This window comes from Chrysoperla carnea, chromosome 5 (assembly GCF_905475395.1).
Source record: "Chrysoperla carnea chromosome 5, inChrCarn1.1, whole genome shotgun sequence".
Lineage (NCBI taxonomy): Eukaryota > Metazoa > Arthropoda > Insecta > Neuroptera > Chrysopidae > Chrysoperla > Chrysoperla carnea.
Window position 1 is genome coordinate 15,599,145 of NC_058341.1, and position 24,312 is coordinate 15,623,456.

The 24,312-nt window shown below is 30.7% G+C and overlaps 5 protein-coding genes across 8 annotated transcripts; 2 read left to right on the forward strand and 3 right to left on the reverse strand.

Moving 5' to 3' along the window:
• Positions 1-319: 319 nt before the first annotated feature.
• On the reverse strand, positions 320-4,828 carry LOC123299709 (pre-mRNA-splicing factor 38B). Its single transcript, XM_044882020.1, has 5 exons — positions 4,624-4,828; positions 4,183-4,308; positions 2,999-3,336; positions 691-1,046; positions 320-623 (listed from the first exon to the last, which is right to left on the reverse strand). Exons 1-5 carry the CDS (start codon positions 4,643-4,645, stop codon positions 353-355), a joined length of 1,113 nt encoding a protein of 370 aa, XP_044737955.1. The 5' UTR covers positions 4,646-4,828; the 3' UTR covers positions 320-352.
• Positions 4,829-5,798: 970 nt separating this feature from the next.
• Positions 5,799-8,605, forward strand: LOC123300158 (aladin). The gene is made up of 6 exons (XM_044882658.1): positions 5,799-6,035; positions 6,102-6,229; positions 6,407-7,099; positions 7,388-7,553; positions 7,614-7,807; positions 8,243-8,605. Exons 1-6 carry the CDS (start codon positions 5,910-5,912, stop codon positions 8,460-8,462), a joined length of 1,527 nt encoding a protein of 508 aa, XP_044738593.1. The 5' UTR covers positions 5,799-5,909; the 3' UTR covers positions 8,463-8,605.
• A 1,286-nt stretch (positions 8,606-9,891) lies between these two features.
• On the reverse strand, positions 9,892-12,991 carry LOC123300542. The gene is made up of 3 exons (XM_044883127.1): positions 12,869-12,991; positions 11,863-12,266; positions 9,892-11,354 (listed from the first exon to the last, which is right to left on the reverse strand). The coding sequence occupies exons 2-3, from the start codon at positions 11,871-11,873 to the stop codon at positions 9,941-9,943; spliced, it is 1,425 nt and encodes a 474-aa protein (XP_044739062.1). The 5' UTR covers positions 11,874-12,266; positions 12,869-12,991; the 3' UTR covers positions 9,892-9,940.
• Positions 12,992-13,872: 881 nt separating this feature from the next.
• On the forward strand, positions 13,873-18,391 carry LOC123300146 (myeloid leukemia factor). Of its 4 annotated transcripts, none has more exons than XM_044882641.1 (5): positions 13,873-14,029; positions 14,507-14,682; positions 15,109-15,526; positions 16,049-16,138; positions 18,195-18,391. In XM_044882641.1, exons 1-5 carry the CDS (start codon positions 13,977-13,979, stop codon positions 18,304-18,306), a joined length of 849 nt encoding a protein of 282 aa, XP_044738576.1. In that variant the 5' UTR covers positions 13,873-13,976; the 3' UTR covers positions 18,307-18,391. The 4 variants fall into 4 exon arrangements, with proteins under 4 accessions (XP_044738576.1, XP_044738575.1, XP_044738578.1 ...); XM_044882640.1 differs by having other exon boundaries at positions 15,079-15,526; positions 18,195-18,387; XM_044882643.1 differs by lacking the exon at positions 18,195-18,391 and adding an exon at positions 16,938-16,968 and having other exon boundaries at positions 15,079-15,526.
• A 3,364-nt stretch (positions 18,392-21,755) lies between these two features.
• On the reverse strand, positions 21,756-24,022 carry LOC123300204. The gene is made up of 3 exons (XM_044882730.1): positions 23,015-24,022; positions 22,384-22,751; positions 21,756-22,147 (listed from the first exon to the last, which is right to left on the reverse strand). The coding sequence occupies exons 1-3, from the start codon at positions 23,385-23,387 to the stop codon at positions 21,980-21,982; spliced, it is 909 nt and encodes a 302-aa protein (XP_044738665.1). The 5' UTR covers positions 23,388-24,022; the 3' UTR covers positions 21,756-21,979.
• Between the last annotated feature and the right edge of the window lie 290 nt (positions 24,023-24,312).

The window sequence follows — 24,312 nt, forward strand, 5'->3', positions numbered from 1 at the left end:
ATCTTCAATACAGCATGAGATCTTGGGTTAGAAGAAATAAAAGGCTAGACCTATTTTGTATACATGGCCAACCAATTTTTATCTTACCTATTTGAAACTGGTGGATAAAACTGAAAAACGAAATAAATTAAAAGCTGGTAATATTTTAAATAAAAACAACAAAGTACGATAAATATGTTGTTCTTATTTTCAAGTATCAAATTATTTTCATCATTCACAACATAACAATTTACACGTTTTACTTTTTTTTGGATAATATACCCCCAAAAATAAAATGGAAATGAAAAACTTAAAAAAAAAATAAAAATCTATTAATTTTTTTTACATACAATAATGAAAATATAATAAATTTTCACCGTCGGGATTTTTTACTCTCATAACCACTTCGTTCTCTGTCCCTGCTATAATCTTCTCGTTCATCTCGACTACGTTCTCTACTGCGATCACGACTACGATCACGATACTTTTCACGTTCGCGACTACTGTGATGATGTCTGTCGCGATGTTTGCTACTGCTATGAGGTCGTTCACGGTCGCGTCTCACTTCGCGATCTCGGCTTCGCTCGCGTATTCGTTCATAATCATGATTGCCACGATATCGTTCACGATAACGATCATTATCTCTGTAACAAAAAATTTAATTCTATTTGTTTTAAAAAATAAACGAGCAAGATTTTACAAAAACTTTACCTATATTTATCTCTATCTACATCGACATCACGGCTTCTGTCCCTGAGAAAACTATGCTCTGAACCACGATCACGATATATTTCACGATCACGTGTTGCTCTGTCCCTGAGATCATCGTTACGATTCGTACTGGATGTGGCTCGTCCTACCGAGCCATGATCATCTGCTGTTGGTTTATTTGGTCCAACCATAATACCATTAGGAAAACGCTCTTGTAGATGTTTTTGCAAGCGTTGTTGTATTGGAACTGGAATACGTGGAAATAATGTGGAAAACCATTCCAATTTTATTAACCACTGACGTAGCATTTGGCCAATTGTCATATTTTGCCCACCGCCAGCTTTCACATCAAGCTCCTGAGAGAAAACAAATTTAATGAAATTTTGATTTTCTTGAATTGGTTAGTTTCATAAAAAGTTTTTAGAAAATTTATAAATCATCAAATAATTTTTCTAGATGGCATTATAAAAATACAGTAATGTCTCACTAGACAGGCTATTTAATTCAAAAAAATCGAGATTTTACTGTAAATTACAGACGGTTGCACATACTTTTTATTAATGATCAATCAAATCTTTAATTATTTTTACGATTTTTTATCCTGGTTTTTGAAATTACCCTGTATATTCCAAAAACATACACACACAAATTTTGAAATTCTTAGCGCCTGTTTAATTATAACGATAAACTCCCGCAAGTCAAGTGTCGCTAAAATCGAAAAAATCATAAAAGTTTATTTTTGATTTGGATAAAAAATATTGCCTAAGGTAATTAAAAGCAAAAAATATATCCTTTATAGATTTCTGACTTTCATAATTATTCCGGGTCAATAATATTCGCTGAAAGTTCGCGATTTTCTCGGTATGTAGCCACAATAATCTTTTTTTTAAAATTTCCAAATTTTAATGAATATAATTTCATTTCTGTGACAATTTTTTCACTAGAGACACATTTCTTTATTATGTGTCTGTAAATCCCGATAATGTAATCTCTCTAATAAATGGTCACTAATAAATGGAAAATTGAATTGGTTTTAAACGTGGCAATCCTGAAAGGAAACAAGGCAACCTTATGCAGCCAATTATTTGATGATTTTGAAATGAACAGCAAAGAGATTCTTAAAGGAATACAATAAATCGTTCCGACATACAGATTTGAACTGTATACCAATAAATTGAACGACAAAAAACAATCGAAATGAAATAAAAAACAAGTGAACATCGTTTTTTTTTTATATATAAATATTAAATTGATTTTTGTGGTTTGTTCGTGCTCAAATACCTCCCAAAACAGTGTCACACATATAATGAGAGCGCAAACACACGACGTTCATAATTTGTATATTTTGAGTGAGTGAAATTAGTAGTAGGATCCACACCACTTGTGTACAGAATGTCCCAGGTAGAATAACAACAATTGCAAAACAACACTGTATGAATTTGAAACAGCCTCAACAACAACAATAAGACAAGTCTGTGGAAATAACACTTTATCTTAAACTTTTTATTCAATTGTTAAATTTGAAATCAATTCAAATACATATCTTTATATTGTTTTACTGTATGTTTTTCTTCTTTTTAAACACTGTTTTACTGTAAAAATTACTTTGAAATTTCTTTAATTCTAAAGTTGTTTTTATTTTAACATTTAAAATATTAAAATGGCATTACAGAAATAATTTTAATTTTTTGGTTTGGAAAAAAAGTTGAAATAATTTCTATTTATACAAATTGAGTGTCTTTTTTTACTATGCATAATATTTTTAGAAAATTGAAAATTCTACTTTTTAGTAGACTTTTAACGCAAATATTACTTCTGTAAGCCATAATTAAGACATAATATACCAGGGACGGCGAACCTGTATGTATCAACGTGCCATTTTTGATATGTTTAATGAGGCCATAGACGTGCTAGCCTTTATGACAAATTTTTCAACGAAATTTACTATTAAGCTGTGCGTAAACAAACTATACGTCACTAGAAATTGTTGTTAACGATGTAACGACAATAACAAACGAGCTTGCGTTCGTAGGATGACTCCCGTTTGTTCGTAATGTAATACTATATATTGAACTTTGTGGTCAGTGGCGTGTATCAATGGCACGCGTGCTATTGGTTCGCCTACCCTGTAATATACCATTAAAAATATAAAAAAACAAAATATGAGTAAAATTTCTTCCAAACAAACATTAAAACCTCTCTGTAGTTTATTTTTATATTTAAAGTAGAGGTTACACTGTACCAATTACTCATAAAGCAATAATTTAACAACTAAATATAAATAAATTTGTATATTTATATTACCTACCTCCTCGTCTTCCAAATACGGATCAAACCAATCCAATAAATTTTGTGGATGCTGCGTGTAACGTATGTACATAAAGCCTAACGCACGTATATACGGTGAATCACAATGCGTCAGTAGTCCATTCAATTGTTTACGAGTTAATTTTAATGTAAATAATTTATATAATAAACAATATGCTGTTGAAACTATACCGCCGGCTCCAACACCTCGTACTCCCCCACACATGCCTGTTTGTCCAGAAGTTCGACGTGAACCTTTCTCCCATGGTTCGAGATGTGATACTTTATAATATATTTCGTCGACCACTTCGTGATACGTTTTTAATTCATATAAATTTACTATAAATAGAATTTTGGAAATTTTTTTCACGATTAATTCATGTTTTCTAAAAATTATTTATTTGAAACTAGTACACTGAAAGGCATGGAATATGAAACAAGATAATGCTTTAAATAACGTGGAATCAAATCTTTTTCCTCTTCCGAAATTAAAAACTCGCGAACAGTGGGACTCTATACTAAGGTCATATTTTCCTCTCATTACATGATTTTAATGGAAATGAGATTTTTCTATTTTGAAGTTTTTTTGAAAACATGTAATATCTACACAAAAAACGGGAAAGGACATCCCGAAGAGTCATTTCCTTGATAAAATGATACTAACTCAACATACATACTAAACCTTATAAGCAAAGCAACATTACATTTGGTATAAAATAAGGGAGGAAGGGATTAACTTGTAAGTTGACACACCTAAAAGGTATTACCTTAACATTTACCCAAAACCTTAGGTCAATTTGAATGGCTCTAGGCGTGGGTAGTCTTAAAAAGCTTCTCCCCCTCTGAGAATTATCCCCAAATCAGTGAAATCTATCATTCTAAGATATTTATCCGCCTAGCCAAACAATCAGAGCACATATATGTATAATATACCCTCCGTGCCCGTACTTATATTCCCCTCAGCCGACCTTCGATGTAATGCATAAGTCCATATTTTCGGGGAAAATATGACTGAAAAGGTTAATATTTAACGATTTTCGGGAATCTTTACAACCTCTTTAAAATCATTTAAATACTCTAAGTACATTTCAACCGATTTTTCAATAAGTTATTCCACTTTCTCAGCCAAACAGTGTATATAATAAAATGAATCCTTTTGTGTTGTACGTACATATACTTACATACCTTTGAAGTAGTGTGAACTTTGTATATTTGTTAAAATTAATGGATTCAAATTCATCGTACGCTCATTTCCCCATAACGGTAGAATATTACTGGCTTTTGAACCCGCTTTTGGAACATATTCGGTGCCTTAAAAAAAGAAGACATTTATTAAATTTAGGAAACTTTTAATTGAAAAAAAAATTATTAGGACCAAGTTTGAATATAAGAAATTTTTTTTTGGGTGGGAATTCCAGATATTAATTTTTAGACTTAATGTTTCATTATCTTGTTATAAACGACCATTTAAGAAAAAAAATATCTTAAACCACATAATTTGATAAAACAAATAGAAATAAACCATGATAATATCTTTAGAGAATTGACAATCTGTCAAAATAAATAGGCTTCCATTTTTACATAACAAATTTGCTTTGAGATGTTTAGAATTATCTCTCAACTTACCTTCTTCATATTCAGCTTCCATTATATAAAAACAACTAAAAATCGTACACCATTCAATATCAACATACAACTAATGAACAACTAAAACAATGAACGTTTTATTTAAGTGATTAACAAATATAAGTACGATTATTTTAATTAATTAAACTGATTTTTTATTCCTTCTACAATTCATATCCTCCATTATTGTTAAAAAATATGTAAGAATTTGTAGTACCAACAGCAGAATAATTTATTATCGGAAACTTTAAACCGTTGCTACCAACAGTAAATTTTTATGAATAAGAAATATATTACAGACCTATTGGGATCTGACAAAAGGAGGCACGGTATACCGTATACGGTCTATTTAGACGCGGTATGAAATTATTTTGGCCCTTTTATACCGTGGGTCCCTTATACCGTGCACGGTATACTTTTTCACGGTATACTCTTTATGCCGTCGAGACCTTATACCGTGTGCGGTATAGTCTCGTCCACGGTATACACAATATAGATTGGAAGGCTTATTTGAAGCAAATGAAATATACCGTGTGCGGTATAGTCTCGTCCACGGTATACATTATACAGATGGGAAAGCGTATTCTACAGAAATGTAGATACGCTTACAGAAATGTAGATACGGTATACCGTATACCGTGTACGGTATACCGTGTACGGTATACCGTATACGGTATACCGTGTACGGTATACCGTGTACGGTATACCGTATACGGTATACCGTGTACGGTATATCGTGTACGGTATACCGTGTACGGTATACCGTGGACGGTATACCGTGGACGGTATACCGTGAACGGTCTAGACCGTAGACCGGTTTCCACCCATCCGTGGACGAGACTCTTCCGCACACGGTATATTTCACTTGCTTCAAATAAGCCTTCCAATCTATATTGTGTATACCGTGGACGAGACTATACCGCACACGGTATAAGGGCTCGACGGCATAAAGAGTATACCGTGAAAAAGTATACCGTGCACGGTATAAGGGCCCCACGGTATAAAAGGGCAAAAATAATTTCATACCGCGTCTAAATAGACCGTACACGGTATACCGTGGACGGTCTAGACCGTAGACGGTATTGTGCGGATAGTCACTTCGTATATATACGTCTATGCGCCCAAAGTTTTGTTTGTAGTGACTATTCTTCACTATGAATTTATTAACTGTCAAATTTGAATATTGAAATTTGTAATTTCAATCATCTTTGAGCCTAGACCAGAAAAATTTGTCTTTGAATTCTTTATGTGAGAAAGTGAAGAGTTAGATTTTCTGAGCCATAATTATGAATTCTACAATGCAAGGATTTCCAGATTCTTTAGGGGATAATGAAGTATACATTTGTGAAGTTGATGGACGATTACACAAAGCCCCAGCAGATTCACCTGATATTTCTAGATATACGAATACCGTAAGAAATATTTCACAAACATAACAGAAAAAGTTTATGTTTCTAATAATTGGATATAATTTTCAGGTTGATAAGCATCCAAATATTGTAGTGACACGTGATATGCTTCATGGAGCAACTAATCGCGACGAAGTGAATCGTAATATATTTTTACCGGTACAAGAACCAATGCTTAAAAAATTAGTACATATTTGGTAAGTTAAGGAAAAAAGACCTAACGGTGCTAACTCAACACAACCAACATAGACTTTTGGTGGGGATTTTAGACTCCTCGTAAATTATGAACGATAGCTTACTCGCTTCCCTAAAAATTTTAATTTTAAGATATGATTTTACATAGAGTTATGATTACAAAAAATTTATGAATTTAGGTACGAACAAGGAATTGTTGAAGCTTTACATTTTGCTTCTGATCCAGAAAATTTCGAATCACACCAACCAACACTTGTAACAAAGTCTGCTCAATTTTTAATCAACGTATTAGATAAACTAAGCCGGATAACCATTTATGTGGGCCCTTGTCAAGAAGAATCCGGAACGAAGTTAATATCATCTTTATCGAAAACGAATGATTGGGCCACAAGTCCCATACGTTGTATTTCATGGCATCCGCACATAACAAAACTTGCGGTAGCGTCTTTAGATGATACAATTCGTATATATAGCTCTGAATCAAAATTAGTTCCCGTTCTTAAGTTACGTAGACAACGAGCTATCACATGCATGGAATGGCGACCAATGACCAATTGTGAATTAGCAGTAGCATGCGAACAAGTGATTATTATTTGGAATATTGATCCACATTCAGTTGTTACAAGACCTTCCAGTAACAACGCACACATCTTATACGCAAGTGGACATACCCCAATTGTAAGTTTATCGTGGAGCCCATTTGGTGATCTTTTAGTATCGGCTGCGGCCAGAGATGTTTCAATTCGAGTGTGGGATGTTGATTCAAGTCGATCGGAAACACTTAGAAGATCAGCTGGTGGAGGCAAAAGTATTGTCTGTTGGTCACCACAAGGATCGAAATTATTTACAGCTTCATTAGGAATCATTTTTAGGTGAGTTATGATTTTTTTAGTGATCCCAATCCGAGAAACTTGGTAAATACCAGGGAATACGATTGTTGGGTAGATGACTGATATCGAATTTGCCACATTACTCATAAAAATGTAAAAGCTGAATTACTTTTCTAATCTAGAAAATTAAGAAACCTAGATTTTATTTTCTTTTTCGATAAGAATTATTATTTAGGTAATTCTGTTGAAAGATATCTAAAAATTTTAAATAACTAGAATTGCGTTCTCTTGTAAAAAAGTGTAAAATTTTATATCTCTATCTTTCTTTAGAATTTGGAATTGTACTGATTGGACAGCGGAAAGATGGGATGTAGGTGAAGGTCGAGTTCATACAGCATGTTTTTCACCTTGCGGACAAATTTTATTGTTTTCTACAACAACTGAACCTACGATATATGCCTTACGTTCAAACGCTGAAGGAATTTGGGCCAATAATGTTAGTAATATAATTTTTTTCCGTTAATAGAAAAATTTAATTTCATTCATTTTTTTCCAGAATGAAAACTCACCACAATTAGCAATGCCTGTATTGAATTTATCACGCGATGAAAAATCAAATTTTGGCGGTGGATTAATAAGAAATATTTGTTGGAGTCCTCTTGGCACACATTTAGCTATTTTATTTAGAGAAAGCAAATCTGTTGCCATTTTTAATACAATTTCACATCCAATTTTAAAAATTACACCATGGTAAGTTTAATTCAATCGCAAGCATATTTTACACGGTGAATTAAAAATCAATTCAATAAATGGTTTTCGAGTTATCACCCCCTACCAAGCTCAAATATTATATCCGAGGATCTGATTCCCAACATCTTTGAGTAAGTAGATTGTACGTTAAAATGAAATCGATTTTCGTAATCTTTGAGTCAAAATGGTTCTAAAAAATGATTTTCATTGAAATTTTCTACAAAATTTTTAACCATTTTTTCCAACGGAGCAACGGCGATAACTTAATTCTATATTAATTTAGACTCAGAGGAAAGACTGCTAAATTGGGTAACATTTTTTCACCTCATAGTGTATACTTACCTCATAGTTTAATAAAAGATGGAAATAATAGATCAGTTTGTGATCCAACTGATACAAGTTATACTTACTAATTTTCAAATATTTTTGTTTTAGCTGTATTGTAAATGGCTTAGAATATGAACGGCCATGTGCAATTGCATTCCAACCAAATTTTGAACACGGATCGTGTCTAACAATCGCATGGGGTAGTGGACGTATACAATATTTTCCATTGGTGACGTCATCACTTGTTATACGCTCAGCACCAAGTATTTATAGGGAACAATTAGATAGTTCAATTCGAAATGCATCGTCATTTAGATCTTTTAGTTAATATTTGTTATGATTTTCTTTTTATTAATTTAACGTTGTTGCTATTATGTGTACTCGATTTTTTCTAATAATATTGTTTTCTTCTCCTACGGTTCAAATAACTTCTTATTGAACGATTTTTGTCGTTCACAAATATTCCATTAAAATCACAAAAATATCATTTTAAAAATTTGTTTTTTTTTTTCTTTTTGGAAAATATATTTCATACAGTGAAAATGCTTATTTTGCTTTATTTACTTTCCCCCCATATGGTTAAGTTTTGTAAAGTAGGCTTTTCTTAATTATTTCTTAAAGGGTTTCCACAAAGAATCTTTGTTTAATCGAATTAAAGATAAGTGTTCTAGCTCAGAGTCGGACAATAATAAATAGGTTTTATCAATACCTGTTTAATAGTTTTCTTAAAGAAATGCATGGTTTGTCGGAATCCTGGTGTTAAATAATAATAACCAGAAATTATTTCCATTGTTATATTTTTTAAAAAGGCTATAAAAACATACAAATGTTAAATTTTCTTCCAAAGTTTCTTATAACATTCAAAGTATAAATATCTAAATCATTAACATAAAAATATGTATATAGTGATGTACGAATAGTATACACATTAGTGATGTGGCGGATCAGCTTAAATGTAAATCCGTGGATACCGATACGGATTTGATTTATAGCTGTAAATTGCGTTTGATACGTTTGATCCTATCCTCTTTGGATACGGATACCTGACACATCACTAATACATATATCCTAAAAAGAACATTCAAAATAATCTGTGAAGAATGCTTTTCTTCTTAGATACTACCAAAAATATAATAAAACGTAATAATATTTAAAAAAATATGAAACATTATGATAAAATATTATATTATATGAAACATAAATTTAAAACAAAAATAAAATTCTTAAAAAGTTTTGTCAATAAATCGAGAAGAAGTGAAATTATAAAAAGAAAATAGAATACTCAAGAATATAATCAACTATTTCACCAAGGAGAAGACTGTTTGTCGTTGTTTAATTTTAATATCTTCTTATTATTTTTTAATGGTACTAATTTACTACAAGAATTTAAAAAGACAAAACAAGAGTCCATTATTATAACAAACTTATGATAATTTCGTTCAAACCAAAGTGGCACCGACCAAGAAAGAGTGTATGATGTATATTATGTATGTGCTCTCATACCTATTGATTACGCAATCGTTTGACCTTCCCCACTCGACCCACTCGACCTATATTGCTCATTTACGAACTCGACCTTACTTTTTATGCCCTGAGCACGCTATAAAGCTTGATATCTTTTTTCGTTTTTGAGTTATCGTGTTGGCAAACAGACGGGCAGACAGCCGAAAATGGACTAATTAGGTGATTTTATGAACAATTATACCAAACTTTTGTTCATAGCGTCAATATTTTTAAGCATTACAAACTTGGGACTAAACTTAGTATACCTTGATATATTTCATATATATGGTATAAAAATTTTGCTCATAAAGGATTACTTATAAAGGAAATCATTTTGTCTCCTTTGTCTTTAGTGTATTTTTTAATTTTGTCCTCTTTTATATACTTGCCGACACTGAATTTTCTTTCTTTGGTATAAATTGCGGCATTAGTTACAACAGCTCCACAATTTTTATAAGCTTTTCTAATATTATGTAATTCCTGTGGTAATTTATCTTCTTCGCTTAGACTATATCTTATTATATTATATATAAGATTAAGAATAATAAAATCTTTTGCAATAATTCTAACTGTACCGTAAGGGTTCATGTCAGCACCGACTTGCTCATTTTTCATTCCACTACTTGCTAATAGCAATACTGGCTCTCTTTTAATAAATGATCGAATAGCGTTACTAATTTTTTCAGTTGTAGCACTAGTGTAATCCAACATTACTACTCTATCTGTGTCATTATTTTGTTCAGTATTAGGACCTCCGGAGCAACTGTGATTTAAGTCGATGCACTTAAGAGTTCTTGGGTCTACACAATCAGGAAATAAATTTCCTAATAATTGACGATTTTTTTGTATATATTTTTCTACTTCACTCGTTTCATAATAACTAAATTTTGTATTAATTTTTTTTTCTTTATCATTCTTGGAGTATTTGAGTATTGATTTAATTGTAAAAATCATTACATTGATTGCTCTCATACCGGTAGCTACTGTTATTTTCTTGGTGTAAAATGTATTACCTTCACGTTCATCAATAACTTCACAATCACTATCACTTCCATAATCATCTTCCACATCCACGCTTTTTAGGCTTCTGTTTGTCTGAGCCCCTGCATACCCTACGTGTCTTATAAATTCTAAATTTGCCTCCTCAATAAGACGATATATACCCTTGATCTTCTTCTTATTAACAGCAGCAGTTAAATTCTGGCATATACTCTTGATTTTCTTACTGTCAATAGTAGCAGATAAATTTTCAATATCTAAACTTCCAAACAATTCTAAGATATCCTTTATAATTTGCCAAAAGTTGTTTTCACTCTCATTTTTAATATTTTTATTTTCTGTATTATGAAATTCAAATTTACTCTTAGTATAGTCATTGTCATTTAAAGTTGCTCTTAAATCTTTTTCAATCTCTCTATAAGTTAATTTTTTTAGCATCTCTCTTAAGGGTATAGAAAAATCTTTTTTATATATGTTTTCTTGATTTGAAGTTAGCAAATATTCATGGACAAAATCAGTTAGTAAGTCAACGTACTTCTTCGCTCTTGTAATTTCACAAGAAACCATATCTCCTCGTGCATTTCCGATTGCACAAAGTACTTCAAATAGACTGTCATCTTTTTTCCAATTTTTAACACAATTCTTTTTCTTATTTTCAACTTTCTTCTTTTTATTATAATTTTCAACTTCTGTATTATGCTTAGTTAGTTCCTCATCACTGAAACACAAAATAAATTTTTTGTCTTCATTAAGCCAAGGCACTAAAAATTGATTATTAAGTAATTCTAGGCTTTTAGCTAGCACTTTAGCGTAATAGTTTGGTACAATACCAATATTTATTCTAAAACTTGTATTAGTTTCTGATACACTTGGACTATTATGACCAAAACTTGCTCTATTAACCAATTCAATTGGAATATTGTTCCTGTAAGCGATATAGTTCGTTATAGCAATGAAATATGCTATCACTATGTTGTAAAGACCACTTTGTTTTTTTTTAATCGTAGTAAAGTCTTTTATCTGCACCATAATGCATGGATAATCATTTGGAACATATACGATTAATTTTATGTCAGATTTAGATATTTCTTTTTGACTAAATTTTTGGACAACCAATTCACAAACATTTTTTTTGTACGCAAGTAATTTATCATACAATAAAGTATCCCCTTTTTTAATTTTTCCAGGTATTGACTTCGAATGGTAAAATATTTCTCGATAATTACCATAATTCCATTGACTTTTATAACAACCAGATTTAGATGCAGGAACGTTTTCTAAGTTTTTTTTTGGTGAAATTGTAGGTTTGTTTATCTTAGTATTTTTATATGTTTTGCTAGATCCCTTCAGTTTGGAAATTCTATCAAAATTACCGCCTGAAGTTGTTGATCGGAAATATGTACCCCAATAATCCGGATCTTGCATGGTAAATGCACTAGTTTCGTTAAACCTCGTTTTATATTCACATCTTGGAAAGAATTCATATTTGACATGAATACAAATCTGTGAAACGCCGGTAATCAAATTTTCAATTTGTTCATTATAATCAGCCATATTAAGACAGTGATTCGATTCTTTAAGATTCTCTTCACTTAATATAATATCCAATTTTCGTTCAATATATTGATAGCTGTATATTTATATTCAAAATTAATTACTAAATTCATCAGTTTAATTAACTTAAGGATATGTACAAGCGCCAGGGTAATTTTGGATGAAAGTCTAAATCAATTCTGAAAATTTGAGAGAGCGGGGTGGTTGCCCGATTATTTAAATAAATAACTTCGAAAGTAGGCATATATTGGGTTTATAGGAAAACGGTAGATGGATGATATATGTGTTCATGGATTTTTCCAAAACGAGTCGGTGGAAATTAAAAAAAAAAACTAATTAAGTTAATTGTGCCCGATTAATTAAGGATGTATATATTTTTTTCAATTTGGATGGTGAATTATATTATAACTTGACAATATTAGAGGAAAAGTAAGAATAAAATTTTTCAATATCTAGAATAATTTTCAAAATATCGTTGATAATTTTGTTTAATTATTTCGCTTTCGATATTTCGAAAACCAAGGCAGATATTGAAAAATTGTATTTTCCTTTTTCGTCTACATTCATGAAGTTATAACAAGATCCATCATCAAATTTTAAAATTAGGTACACATAATTTCAACCACAAGTCTTAACTTGCCTTGGCGCTCGTACCACCTTAAGATATCATTAACTTACCAACGCTACAGAGCGCAATACATAGAATAATATAACCTATCGATCATAGAAAAATATATCCTATCGACTTAGAATAATATAACCTATGGGGCCACAGAATATATCTTTACTGATATAGTCTCTGTATGGGGCTATGGCACAATCACAGTCATTTTATCTATGAGTCATATAATGTATATATATATATTTGTATGACTGTGGGTACAATACTTAAATTGTGTGATTAATAAGTAAGCCAAGAACATATATATATATTTAAAGGACGTGAAACTCGAGTGGAGTGGATAGCACGAAAAAAAGTGCCTATCTGGGCAAAGTGTATTCCTCGGTTGTTGCGTACTTTGTACTGCGCATCAGGCTGTCTTTTGTTTTCAATTTTTTCTCTTTTTTTTTCAATCAATTGATTGAAAGCAATAAATTTCAATAACTGGATAGAGAATCTATATGGCGTAAAATAAAATTATCTATTTTGTATTGAAACATCCGCATCCCCATCTATCTTTTATTTAAGCATCCCCATCTTGTATTGAAGCATGCAAATAAGAAGCTATCGCTTATTTTTGATTCAGTGTGTAATGCTCCTTTAATAGTTGGAGCCCATTTTATGTTGTATAATTTGGTTTTCATAATATTTATAGCTGAAAATAACCTTTCCTCGGCGGCGTATTACCATTACTCGAAAAACAGCCAAAATTAGGAATGAAACTGAAAACAGGGGATCAATGCAAAAACAGCAAATCTACTGTTAAAACAATGGGGTTGGTTATACTGCCAGCACTTCATATTTCCCAAGAAATTTATTATGACATGTTTGGGTGTTTGTGTGGTTCATTTTTAGGTGTGTGGAAAATTAATAACGTAATTCCGAAAATATTTTCTGATCAAAAATATCCAAAAAAGGAGGGAACAATATGTTTTTTTAGCTTTCCAATGTTGGCAATTGCCGACTACCGTAATATTTATGTACTATTTGTTATCTCCTGTTACCTCCATGATACATTCATTTCACATTTGTACCCAATCTATATAGCTACCTGTACGTCTCACGTAACGTAATATTTTCGTAGAAATTTTCAGAATTATTTGGTAAAAATAAACTTAAGTTACAATGTCTTTTATGGGTGGATTAATGGGTGATTTTGATGACGATCCATTTTTTGGGTAAGTATTTCTCATAACTTATAAATCAATGTATGCTTTTGACAAGATCATATGTCGTATTAGAATATTGACGGCCATTGAGAGATGAGATTCTGGAAAATACTAAGAACTATTATTTATGATTGGTTATTATTGATTAAACAAATAGATTTTGCTTTAATTTTTTATTAAAATTCGTATAGTGCCCAATTAAAATTTTTATTTTCTAAAAATATCAAGTCTCATGATAAATTCTTTTGTTTATATTTTCAAATAGAAATAAAAATTTATTGAAAATGATTTTTCTTTTTACAAATTTTTGAAATTTTATTAAGTACTATGAAATTTGAGAAAAACTTTTTTAATGGTTAATAGGAAAACATAACGAAATGGTTATACATAAACGAAAACATAGACATCACAAAGATGCTGTCGAAGAGTAAAATAGTATTATTCTATAAATGTTAAACATTATTTTAATTGTTTATTTTCTAACAGCGCTCATATGCGATCCATGCGTCAAATGAATAACATGATGAATTCTCTATTTGCTGATCCGTTTGGAATGATGGGAATTCCAGCTTTAACTAATGGACCCGGCAGAGGTTCACAGGATAGTCTTATGCCATTTGGATTTCCAGGAATGAATCTTAACATCAATAGATTGTTAGGAGGTAAATTACCATTATCTGTCAATAAATTATTATCCAGATCAAAAAACCATACGTTAATTGATTTAGTAAGAAAAACTTAGTGCAAGTTAAAGTGTAAAAATCACTCCACGTTCCTGATGAAACCATTTATGGTGACAGTTACTTATTTATGTAATTAAATCTATTCTTAGCCCCGACATATAAAGAGGGGTGTGTGCCTGTTTGTGGCGCCTTAAACGAGTTAACCGAGTGATTTTAATGCGTTTTTTAAAGATAATTTGTCCGAGTGTTCTTAGTTTCTCTCCTTAAAATCTGAGGAGAGAGGGGAAGGGGTAGATCGAGTGTTTTTTAAAATTTGTAAACTCCACTTGTTATACTCCAAAATTATCCAATTATTTATTAAAATAAATGAATTAGGATCATTGGATTCCTTGGCCAACGATGCAGGAAATGGAAATTGTCACAGCTATTCAAGCAGTTCCGTAGTACGTATGACATCTGGGCCAGACGGTAAACCACAAGTATATCGTGCATCAGCCAGTACACGTACCGGACCAGGTGGTATACGTGAAACTCAAAGATCTGTGCAAGATTCACGAACAGGTACAAAGAAATTGGCAATTGGACATCACATTGGTGAACGTGCACATGTTATCGAACGAGAACAAAACTTAAATACTGGTGACCAAGAAGAACGTGAAGAATTCATTAATTTAGATGAAGAAGAGGCTGAAACATTTAACAAAGAATGGGAAAATAAAGCACGCGTACGCCCACCTGCACATAGTATTACAGGGGCACATCGTCCTAATCACAGACAATTAGCATTACCATCAACAGCTGGTCCAACAGCCACATCACACAGGTAATTCTTTTGCATAATTTAAATTAATAAATTCAATGTATCAAATCTTTTTCCATGTCTCAGCTAAAATTTTTAATTTGTTTCTTTTTTTTTTTTTAAAATTTTATTCATTTGCCTTACATACAGTATGCTTTTATAACTTTCTTATTATGGAGATGAACTCTTTACGTACTGGGAAATTTACTAACGAAATCACGGTCGGATTTAGAATTCGGAAGCACTGGGGCCAACGTTTGCCCAATCTGCCACCCATTCAAAAAAACACGTCAACTTTAAAGTTTTATCTGAGACATTTTTTCAATTCTTTATAATTTTTCTTTTCTAAGTTGACTAGAATTTCTATTTCAAAGTAAATTTTTATTTATTTGTGATACATAAAAATAATGCACTGCTTTTATGATGTAAGTGTTTTCACATATTAAATTTTTAGAATATTTCTAATTTTATATGTAGTAAAATTATTATGATCTCGCATGAACTTTCTTGATTTAGTATGCATGTGTGTTTCGGTACCCTTTACAGACGTTCCCGATTGAATAGAACAACAGGATCACCTATCGCGTCCCCTAGAAGGGCATTACGAACGACGACAGTACCCAATACTAGCTCAAGGTAAGAATTGTGTTAAATTTTGATCATCCCTAAACACACGATTACAATTTTAACCTAATATCACAAAATGTTATCATCAAAGATCCATTACAAGCGTATTAAAACGTAAATTAATTACACTAACGCCGATAACATTTAAAATTAACAAGGCTTATGAATTTGAGACTTTACGTCTATGGGTATAGGCCTACTTGCAGATCGTTAGAATACCATTTAGCAATATTGACTTCCATTTTTAACCGCATCTCACAATCGTATCACGTATGCAATAATTTCATAATATTCTACAATTTTCATAATAATTTCACATCAACAAAGACCCAAAAAGATTCACTGATTAAAAATTCAGAGTAGATCGGAATATTTTAAATAATAAAAAATGGGGGCCCATTTGATGATAATTCTACCTACGAATAATGTGAACCTCAACGTTCATTTTATGTGTTTAGATTTCTAAAATTTAGGGGGAAAATTATATAGGAAATCGGGAATCAACAGGGAATTTTTAAATTTTTATGGACATATTGTGTACTATTATCGAACATCTATAGTGTTTGAAAATAAGATTTTTTTAAAACTTTAATTTAACCAATGACTTTTAATTTAGGTCACACAAAAAACCAACAATTGCAAGAATAGAGTAGAAAAATTAAAAAAAATACTATCTTTGAACCCAATCTGATATTATTTGTATCAAAAAATATATAATTCATAGGAATGGATTTTCTTTCCTCAAGTTATGTATTGTTTTTATTTAACTGGAAAAATTATTGAAATTTTTTGTTGAAATATCTTGCAGGTATTCGAGAAAATATTAAATTATAAAGTTTAAAAATAAGTTAGTCATTAAGTTTATTAATGGAAATTAAAGACGGGGATTTGATTTTGACCTGTAAGTATTAAACAATGAATGCCTGAAGAAATTATAAATAATGTTTTTTATGTAATCCTTTTCGTGTTACAATTCGCTCGTTTTATATCAAAAAATTACCTTACTCGTCATATCATGGTGGCCAATTTTTTTTGATAAAATCTGAATGTAATCAATCACAGGGAGAGGGCAAAAGCACGTGGTAAAAAAAATTCATTACTATTTTTTTGTATTAATTTTTCGAATTATCAATTATATTTGGGATAAAATATACCTTTTTCCCTTTAGGATTCAGCTACGGTATTTTTTTAGGTAACTAGGAGGGTTTATATTCTGACATTAAATAAAATAAAGTGTTAAAATATCTCAAACGAATCTTTAAATCATCTAACATGTAAAATAGCAAGTTTCATTCTAATTTTGTCATCTAAAATACCTGTAATTAATAAAGAATTAACTATTCGAGAGAATTCGTGGCCACCATGGTAGACAACATTCCCTGTAGTATGGACCAATCTATGTACCCAGAGAATTCCACCTTTAATGGAATTCTACCTCCAAAATTAAAACTATTTCTGTACTTTCATATAAAAATGGAAAGCTAGTAATTTTTCTTCCTTCTTTGCCCCATTTTACACTTGCAGAGCTGAAGATTTAGCATATTTCCTTAAGTATTTTTTCGAATCAGTTAGTACGACTATTATTTCCCGTAGATTTAATTTTCTTTAAATATTTAACTACTCCTTCCTATAGTTCTTTACTGTGTTTTGTTGGAAAAAGTTAATTGCATGTCGATTTCTTTTGCATTCTTTTTAAAGTAGAATTCTCTTTGTCATGAGAAGGGTGCTGCAAATTGTATAAAAATGCTGAGGTCCGAATTTACATGTTAGTGCAAAAATAGAAAAAGCAGTTAAGTTTTCAGATTTTAAAAAAAAGTCTTGACTATTTTTCTGCCAATATGCAAATTTGCCTTTAAAAACTTTTTTTTTTTTTTGTAGATTTTTTACAGAATTTTTTAAAATAATGCATGGATTTTTAATATATTTTTTTTTTGTAATTCTAAATATGTTGACATTGTTGGGTTTTCATTGCTTAAGTCTTTATTTTTGTTTTTCTTCTGATAAAAATTACTCATTTTTTCATATTCGACAAAATATACTAAAATATTTCGATTTTCAATTACAGCACAGCATTAGTTCCATCTTCGCGCACACCATACAGCCCACCGGGTCAAACAGCACCAAATCGTAGACATCAACGGAACATAAAAACAGTGTCTGGACCACCAGATCTGTGAATTATTCGTTCGGTATAATTATAAAAATACACAAATTTTTTTTTTTCAATTTGTGTTTAGTGCTATTTTTTTAAATCAGTTCACTATTTAATTAATTATGGTTGTTCAAAAATGTGTTAAAAATACATTATTAAGGCTGATCATTTAAAAAAAAATACTAATCCACTAATTATTCTGGGTATTTCTGTAAAATTTGTAAACCTGAAGACGTAGAAAGTTAATTTAATATCTAAAAAAAAATTGATTATTCTTTTAAATATCAAGGCAGACATCAATAAATAATTCCTGAATGTTCTTCAATGTTTTTAGAAACGTCATTATAAGATGAAATACGAGACAGAATTCCCAGAATGTGGAAATTATGGTTTTTTACGTTCTGTTTCTGGTTGGCAACTAACGTAATTTTCGCAAAACTTTAATTTATTATCACCACATTCGAGGCAACTAAAAATAGTATCTCCTAAAATATTTAACACTTAAGAAAATTTATTTCTGTGATAATTTATTTCGAAATAATGTTTACTCACTATTAACAATTTATTTATAAAAAGCCTCTTGTACAATAGCATTATAAATATTATCAATGCAGTCAAAGCTTCAGTCACTCGATCGTTAAAACTAACGCAAGTTTTCAACATGAGCTTTATTTGTATTAAATGGATCTGTATGGACACGGGTGTCAATTTTAACGTGTGCTCTATCTACCACTTAATAAATCATGCGCCCATAAAATATATGTTTAAATCGACGCTTGTGTAACCAAAATCTGAAATAAACACTTAATATTACATATTTTATTGTAGAACATGTAGATAAAATTAATCCTGTTTTTTGAAGACATGCACCCGCGTTCTTTTTACGGTTTTGATCCGTGCTATTGAAGCTCAGTCTTAAAAGTTCCAATTTGGCAAAACTTGAATATGGTTATTAGAACTTCTTACAATATACAAAAAATGATGTATTTCTAACACATGAAATTTTACGATAGTTTCTAGTTTACTTTACAAATTCTGAGGGTACTTTATTTTTTTATTTTATTGATTGAATAATTTGTGAGATTAATTTGAGGACATATTTTTTTAAATAATTTAATGATTGAATCTTTGGATAATTAATGTGTATTTGATATGACAGTTAAAATTTTACGGTCTTTGATACGATTTTCGAAATATTTCTCATATCACGGATTTTGATATTACGAGTTAATTTTGGCTCTATTAATTACACAAATAAAACTATTTTAGATGGACGAAAATAGCTGGATATTATAGAATTTTCTTTTAATATTATCAACAACAAAAATTTTTATTCTCGTAGGATTACTTTTAAAAATACAGGACTTGTATTATTCCTGTTAAATATATTTAAGTGTAAAATTAATTATATAAATGTTCCCCCAATTTAGTGTTTTGTGTGCAAACGGCTTTTGTGTGAAGTATTAAAAATAGATTTGAGTAAGTTCGCCAAAATTCTATTACAATAAGGTTCAATGGAAGATATGTGAGGTTAAAATTCAAATAAAATAAACGTTTTTAATTAAAGGAGAAGCAATCTTTATTTTTATCGAGCCAAAATATAAATACATAACTGTAAGTTTAAAAGTATTGTTTATGTAATTTAAACTTAATAAAAAATCAATTATGGAAAATACATTGTTTTTTTTTTCCTAAGTAAAATATTGAAAATTAATTTTTAATACAGTAATACTTCGATTAATCGAAAGTATGATTATTATTATGTCTATAGATTAGCGGATATATGCCATACTCTAGCAAGAAGCTATCCTTCACTATATTTTCGGTGGAAACAGTTAAATATTGTCTGGGACCATCTTTCATTTAATAAAGATAGTCGAAAATTACTTTATAAATACATGTTTTCAAAGAAAAGTGTCAAGCAAAACGAACTTCAACGATTTTATTTTATTTTTTAATTTGGCTATTTTATCGAAATATTACTGTATCTTTTTAGGTGAATGTTTCTGTAACAACTTCATTGCGAAATACTTTACTAAAATTTATAAGTTTAAGACAGGTTCCACAGTGATGACTATTATGATTCAAAATTGATTTACATATTAGATTTATGATGAAATTCGCCGGAGTTACCTTGCATCATAAATTCTGGCAAGGTGTTTCAACAATCGTTATACTTTTTTTCAACAATCCGATCTCTAGATCGCTCAAAATATAAAGCATATCTTAATGAAAAGAAGATAATTCAACAATCATTACAAGAAATAGTACAAATCGAAGTCCTATAATTATTTTCGAGCAAAGTATTCATATACATCCCCGTAAGTATTCAGGAAGGAATGTTGACTTGGAACATTCTTCAAATTTTTCAGCAGCCTGTATATAAATTTTGAGTTTATTGAAAATTATAAAGCAACAAAATAAGGTGCGTATATGGGGGGGGGGGGGGGCAATTTCCCTCTGAACAATTTTTTCCCCAATATTTTAAAAAAGGTTTCAATTATGCGTTTAACTCCAAATTAATGGTAAAAATAACATAGTTTGATTCTATTAAATAAATAATGTCTATGACCCGGCGCTAGAACGAAAATAAGTTCGCGATTACGATTTTTCATATTTAAAGTTTGCATTGAAAGTCATTGTGTTCGCGTGCAGCTTCCGTTGTACGAGATGTTTCAGCCTTTTGAATAGTCATTACATGTTAAGTCACCAATGTGAAACCATTCTAGAAATTTTCATAATTTATATTCTCTATTAATTAGAAGAAATTCTAGTTTAGATGATAATTTTAATGATCAAATCACAATTATGATTATTTTCGTTATTCAAACTTATCAAAAATATCATCTTTTACAAAAAAAAATTCATATGGCGACTAAATTCAATTCTACCTCCACTAAAAAGGTAGGTGATGTCGCAATATGAAAATGTGACCTCCATAAGGAAAATCCATAATAGGGTGATTTAAATTTAAGAATTTAGAATATTATTTATTTTCTTAACGTTTATTTTTTATCAATCAAAAACTAATTGCGCTAAACATGGTCATCCTTAAAAAAAGATGGCCGTGATTGAAGCCATAAAATGTTTGTGTAGCTATTTAAATTATTGCTTTACAAGCGTTTCATGTAAACTTAGGGCCAGACATAGTATTTAGTTATCATTTCAGAACGCTTGAAAATTTGAGAGGCAATATCACGCCTTACAACTTTCCCCCCTACAAAAATTTCCATAGCCAGGGACTTCAAACAATTTCTCAAGTATCCAGCCGTTTTAAAATTACTAAAAAACTATGCCTGGCCCTGGAACTAATGCATTAAATCGCATGTTTAGTCACACGACTATAAAAAAGATTGGAAATAATAAAAAAATAATTGTTTAAAACGTAAAATTTTATTTTATTTTGAAATAAAAATAATCGAAATACATAAAATAAAAACCCAAAATACTTTATAATTTTTTTTGATTAAAAACCTACGTTCTAAATTAAAATAAAAACATGAACCTTATATATTTAAAAGAAAATGAATAATTTTCTAAATTCCCAAACCAAATGAAACTAATGCATAAACATAAGTATTAGAGAATATGTAAAACAGAACAAGAAAAAAATTATAAATATTTGAAGCCACACTGCCGATTTGGATGTTGTTTTTTTCATGTTCATCGTCAATTTCGGGGTGGTCTTTACATTTTTGCTAGGTCATTTCGTTGATTTCACGATTGATCGTCAATAATTCATCAATATACTCTTCATCATTGATCAAGTAAGCCAACGACACTAAGTGTTGTAGAAGATTTAGATTTGTTGCCAAATGAAGTTGTTCATTGCAGATTGAAACGATTTCTAAAGTTTTTTCATCAAGCTGAAAATATAGAAAAAAAAATTATATTTAGATTCAATATTCTTAAACTACTAAGAAGGGGGCACAAGAAACTTAAAAATGGGGGTTGCTGGTTTGAATCTCAGTTCTTAATTGTCTCCAATATCAGATCCTGCATTGTCTAAAAAACGCCATTCGATTTAAAATTGGATGCCCAAATATCGATTTTAGAGAAAAACGGGAGGAAATAAATAAAATTAATTTGAGAAACTATTTACCTGATCAGGATTAAGGAAATCATCAAAATTTAAACGTATTTTTTCTTTTTGTCCTTTTACACCTTCATAGAATATGGTGAAATCTTTACGTCCTTTACGAACTGGAAAATATATTCCTGCTATTAAATGACCCTTTAAATTTCGTGCTAATAAACTTCTAAAATCATAAACGAAATTTCTACGTTCTGTTAAATCAACAGCAGTTAAATATGCCCGATCAATAAAGATGAGGGATGTTTCATTCTGTTTTATTACGCCATTTTTGGTCTCATATTCAATCCAGTTAATAAATGAAGGATTTAATTTGTTAAATTTATATTCGTATTCTTTCTTTACTTCAGCTGATTCTTCGGATTGAGTAAATCGTCCTGGAAAAAATATAAATAAATTTTAAAACTATTGAAATAATCTCGACTGACTACTTGGCCACTATATTGGTATGAAAGATTCTAAAATCTATTGATAAATACTCAAAAAGGGTCAGCTTCCTGTTTTAAATAGTACGAATTATTATCACCAATTGTGGGGTTGCAACTTCCAGTTATAAATAACTTATAAGGAAATAATTTTCGTGACATATAATAGGGCTACGAAATAGCGAATTTTAGACGAAAATGGATCAAACTCTTACCTGTATGTGGATATGTCTCATCTTCCATGATAATAATGACTCGAGCAATATGATATCCAGGATCACAAAGTAAAATACCCTTTCGACCGCAAATATTGATACGTAATGCTACCAAAACATGTTCCTTCTCAACTGAATAAACCCAACGTTCACTTTCGTTGTTCAAATATTCGTCCAAGTTATCAACATGTTCTTCGGAAGATACCATATACAAGCATTCAGTTAATCCAGGATATTTTGTTTCAAAATTACTGATACGTTTTCTTAATTCTAAACCAAGTCCAACACATGTAAGATGGTCGTCGGTTATTTCTGGTGTACGTTTTTGGAAGAATTCTGCCAAACTATTTTCATCACTACGCTTAAAATCCATATATAATTTAAGGAAATTGGTAACACTGTTATAATTATGTTCTTGGAGTAAATGTTGAACAGTGTTTTCAATGAGTGAGGCAAGTTCTTCAAAATCAAAAATGTTCTTAAAATTATAAACTGGTTTTACTTTTTCTGACCATAACGGTAAGGGTAATGGATGATCTTCGGGCCATGGACCACTTTGTTGATCATAAGTTCTGGTTAAAAGGAAATGAAAAGGGGGTATAAGTTTGATTTTAGGAGAGAAACGTGATACGGATTTTTTATTAGAGATTCGTGTTATTGCATTTGAATTCTGACTGGGTTTTGTTGAGGAAAAAATTATATTATTTTGGTCAATATTTTCTTTGGATTCTTCACGAATTTTCTTAATCGACGATTTTGTTTTTAATTGTGATGATAACGGTGGAATTAATTCGTAGCCAGCATTGTTGTTATTGTTTAAACGGTGTTGCGTGAGTGGTAGCTTATAGAATGCTTCTTTCTTGGAACGTCGAACAATGTTTTGGTTTGCTTGTAAGTGGAATCGTTGATCAAAATTTGATTTAATTTTCAATGTATTTTTTTTCTCGTCAATGTTATAAATAGCAGCATTTTTGTCGTCGATTTTACCTTTTTTCCCAATCAGACATATTTCTGCATAGCTGGGTGTTGGTGGTTTTAAACCACCATTTTTTAATTGTTTCTCTCCAAAAGATTTTACATCTTTATGGTGATTTTGGCCCCCTATCAGGGGAGTCTTGGATCCAACAAGTTCTTCAGTTTCGAGTCAACTTGGCCATTCGCAGCCCCATCGACCAACTGTGGGCACATAGTCCCCTTCTGAATGATCCTCCGAGACACCCAATGTCCATGTAGTTGTACCACCATTGAAAAATGATAATCCATTGATATTAACTCCATTAAGGAGTCCAACATCGGAC

Coding starts and splice junctions, on each gene's coding strand:
- LOC123299709 (XM_044882020.1), bottom strand. CDS start 4,645: ATGGAAGCTGAATATGAAGAAG. Junction 4,309..4,623: donor GGAAGCTGAATATGAAGAAG/GTAAGTTGAGAG, acceptor TCTTTTTTTAAG/GCACCGAATATGTTCCAAAA. Junction 624..690: donor GTAGATAGAGATAAATATAG/GTAAAGTTTTTG, acceptor TTTTTGTTACAG/AGATAATGATCGTTATCGTG.
- LOC123300158 (XM_044882658.1), top strand. CDS start 5,910: ATGAATTCTACAATGCAAGGATTTCCAGATTCTTTAGGGGATAATGAA. Junction 6,036..6,101: donor TTTCTAGATATACGAATACC/GTAAGAAATATT, acceptor TATAATTTTCAG/GTTGATAAGCATCCAAATAT. Junction 7,808..8,242: donor ATTTTAAAAATTACACCATG/GTAAGTTTAATT, acceptor TTTTTGTTTTAG/CTGTATTGTAAATGGCTTAG.
- LOC123300146 (XM_044882640.1), top strand. CDS start 13,977: ATGTCTTTTATGGGTGGATTAATGGGTGATTTTGATGACGATCCATTT. Junction 14,683..15,078: donor CATCAATAGATTGTTAGGAG/GTAAATTACCAT, acceptor TAAATGAATTAG/GATCATTGGATTCCTTGGCC. Junction 15,527..16,048: donor CCAACAGCCACATCACACAG/GTAATTCTTTTG, acceptor TACCCTTTACAG/ACGTTCCCGATTGAATAGAA.
- LOC123300204 (XM_044882730.1), bottom strand. CDS start 23,387: ATGGATTTTAAGCGTAGTGATGAAAATAGTTTGGCAGAATTCTTCCAA. Junction 22,752..23,014: donor TGAGACATATCCACATACAG/GTAAGAGTTTGA, acceptor TATTTTTTCCAG/GACGATTTACTCAATCCGAA. Junction 22,148..22,383: donor ATTTCCTTAATCCTGATCAG/GTAAATAGTTTC, acceptor CTATATTTTCAG/CTTGATGAAAAAACTTTAGA.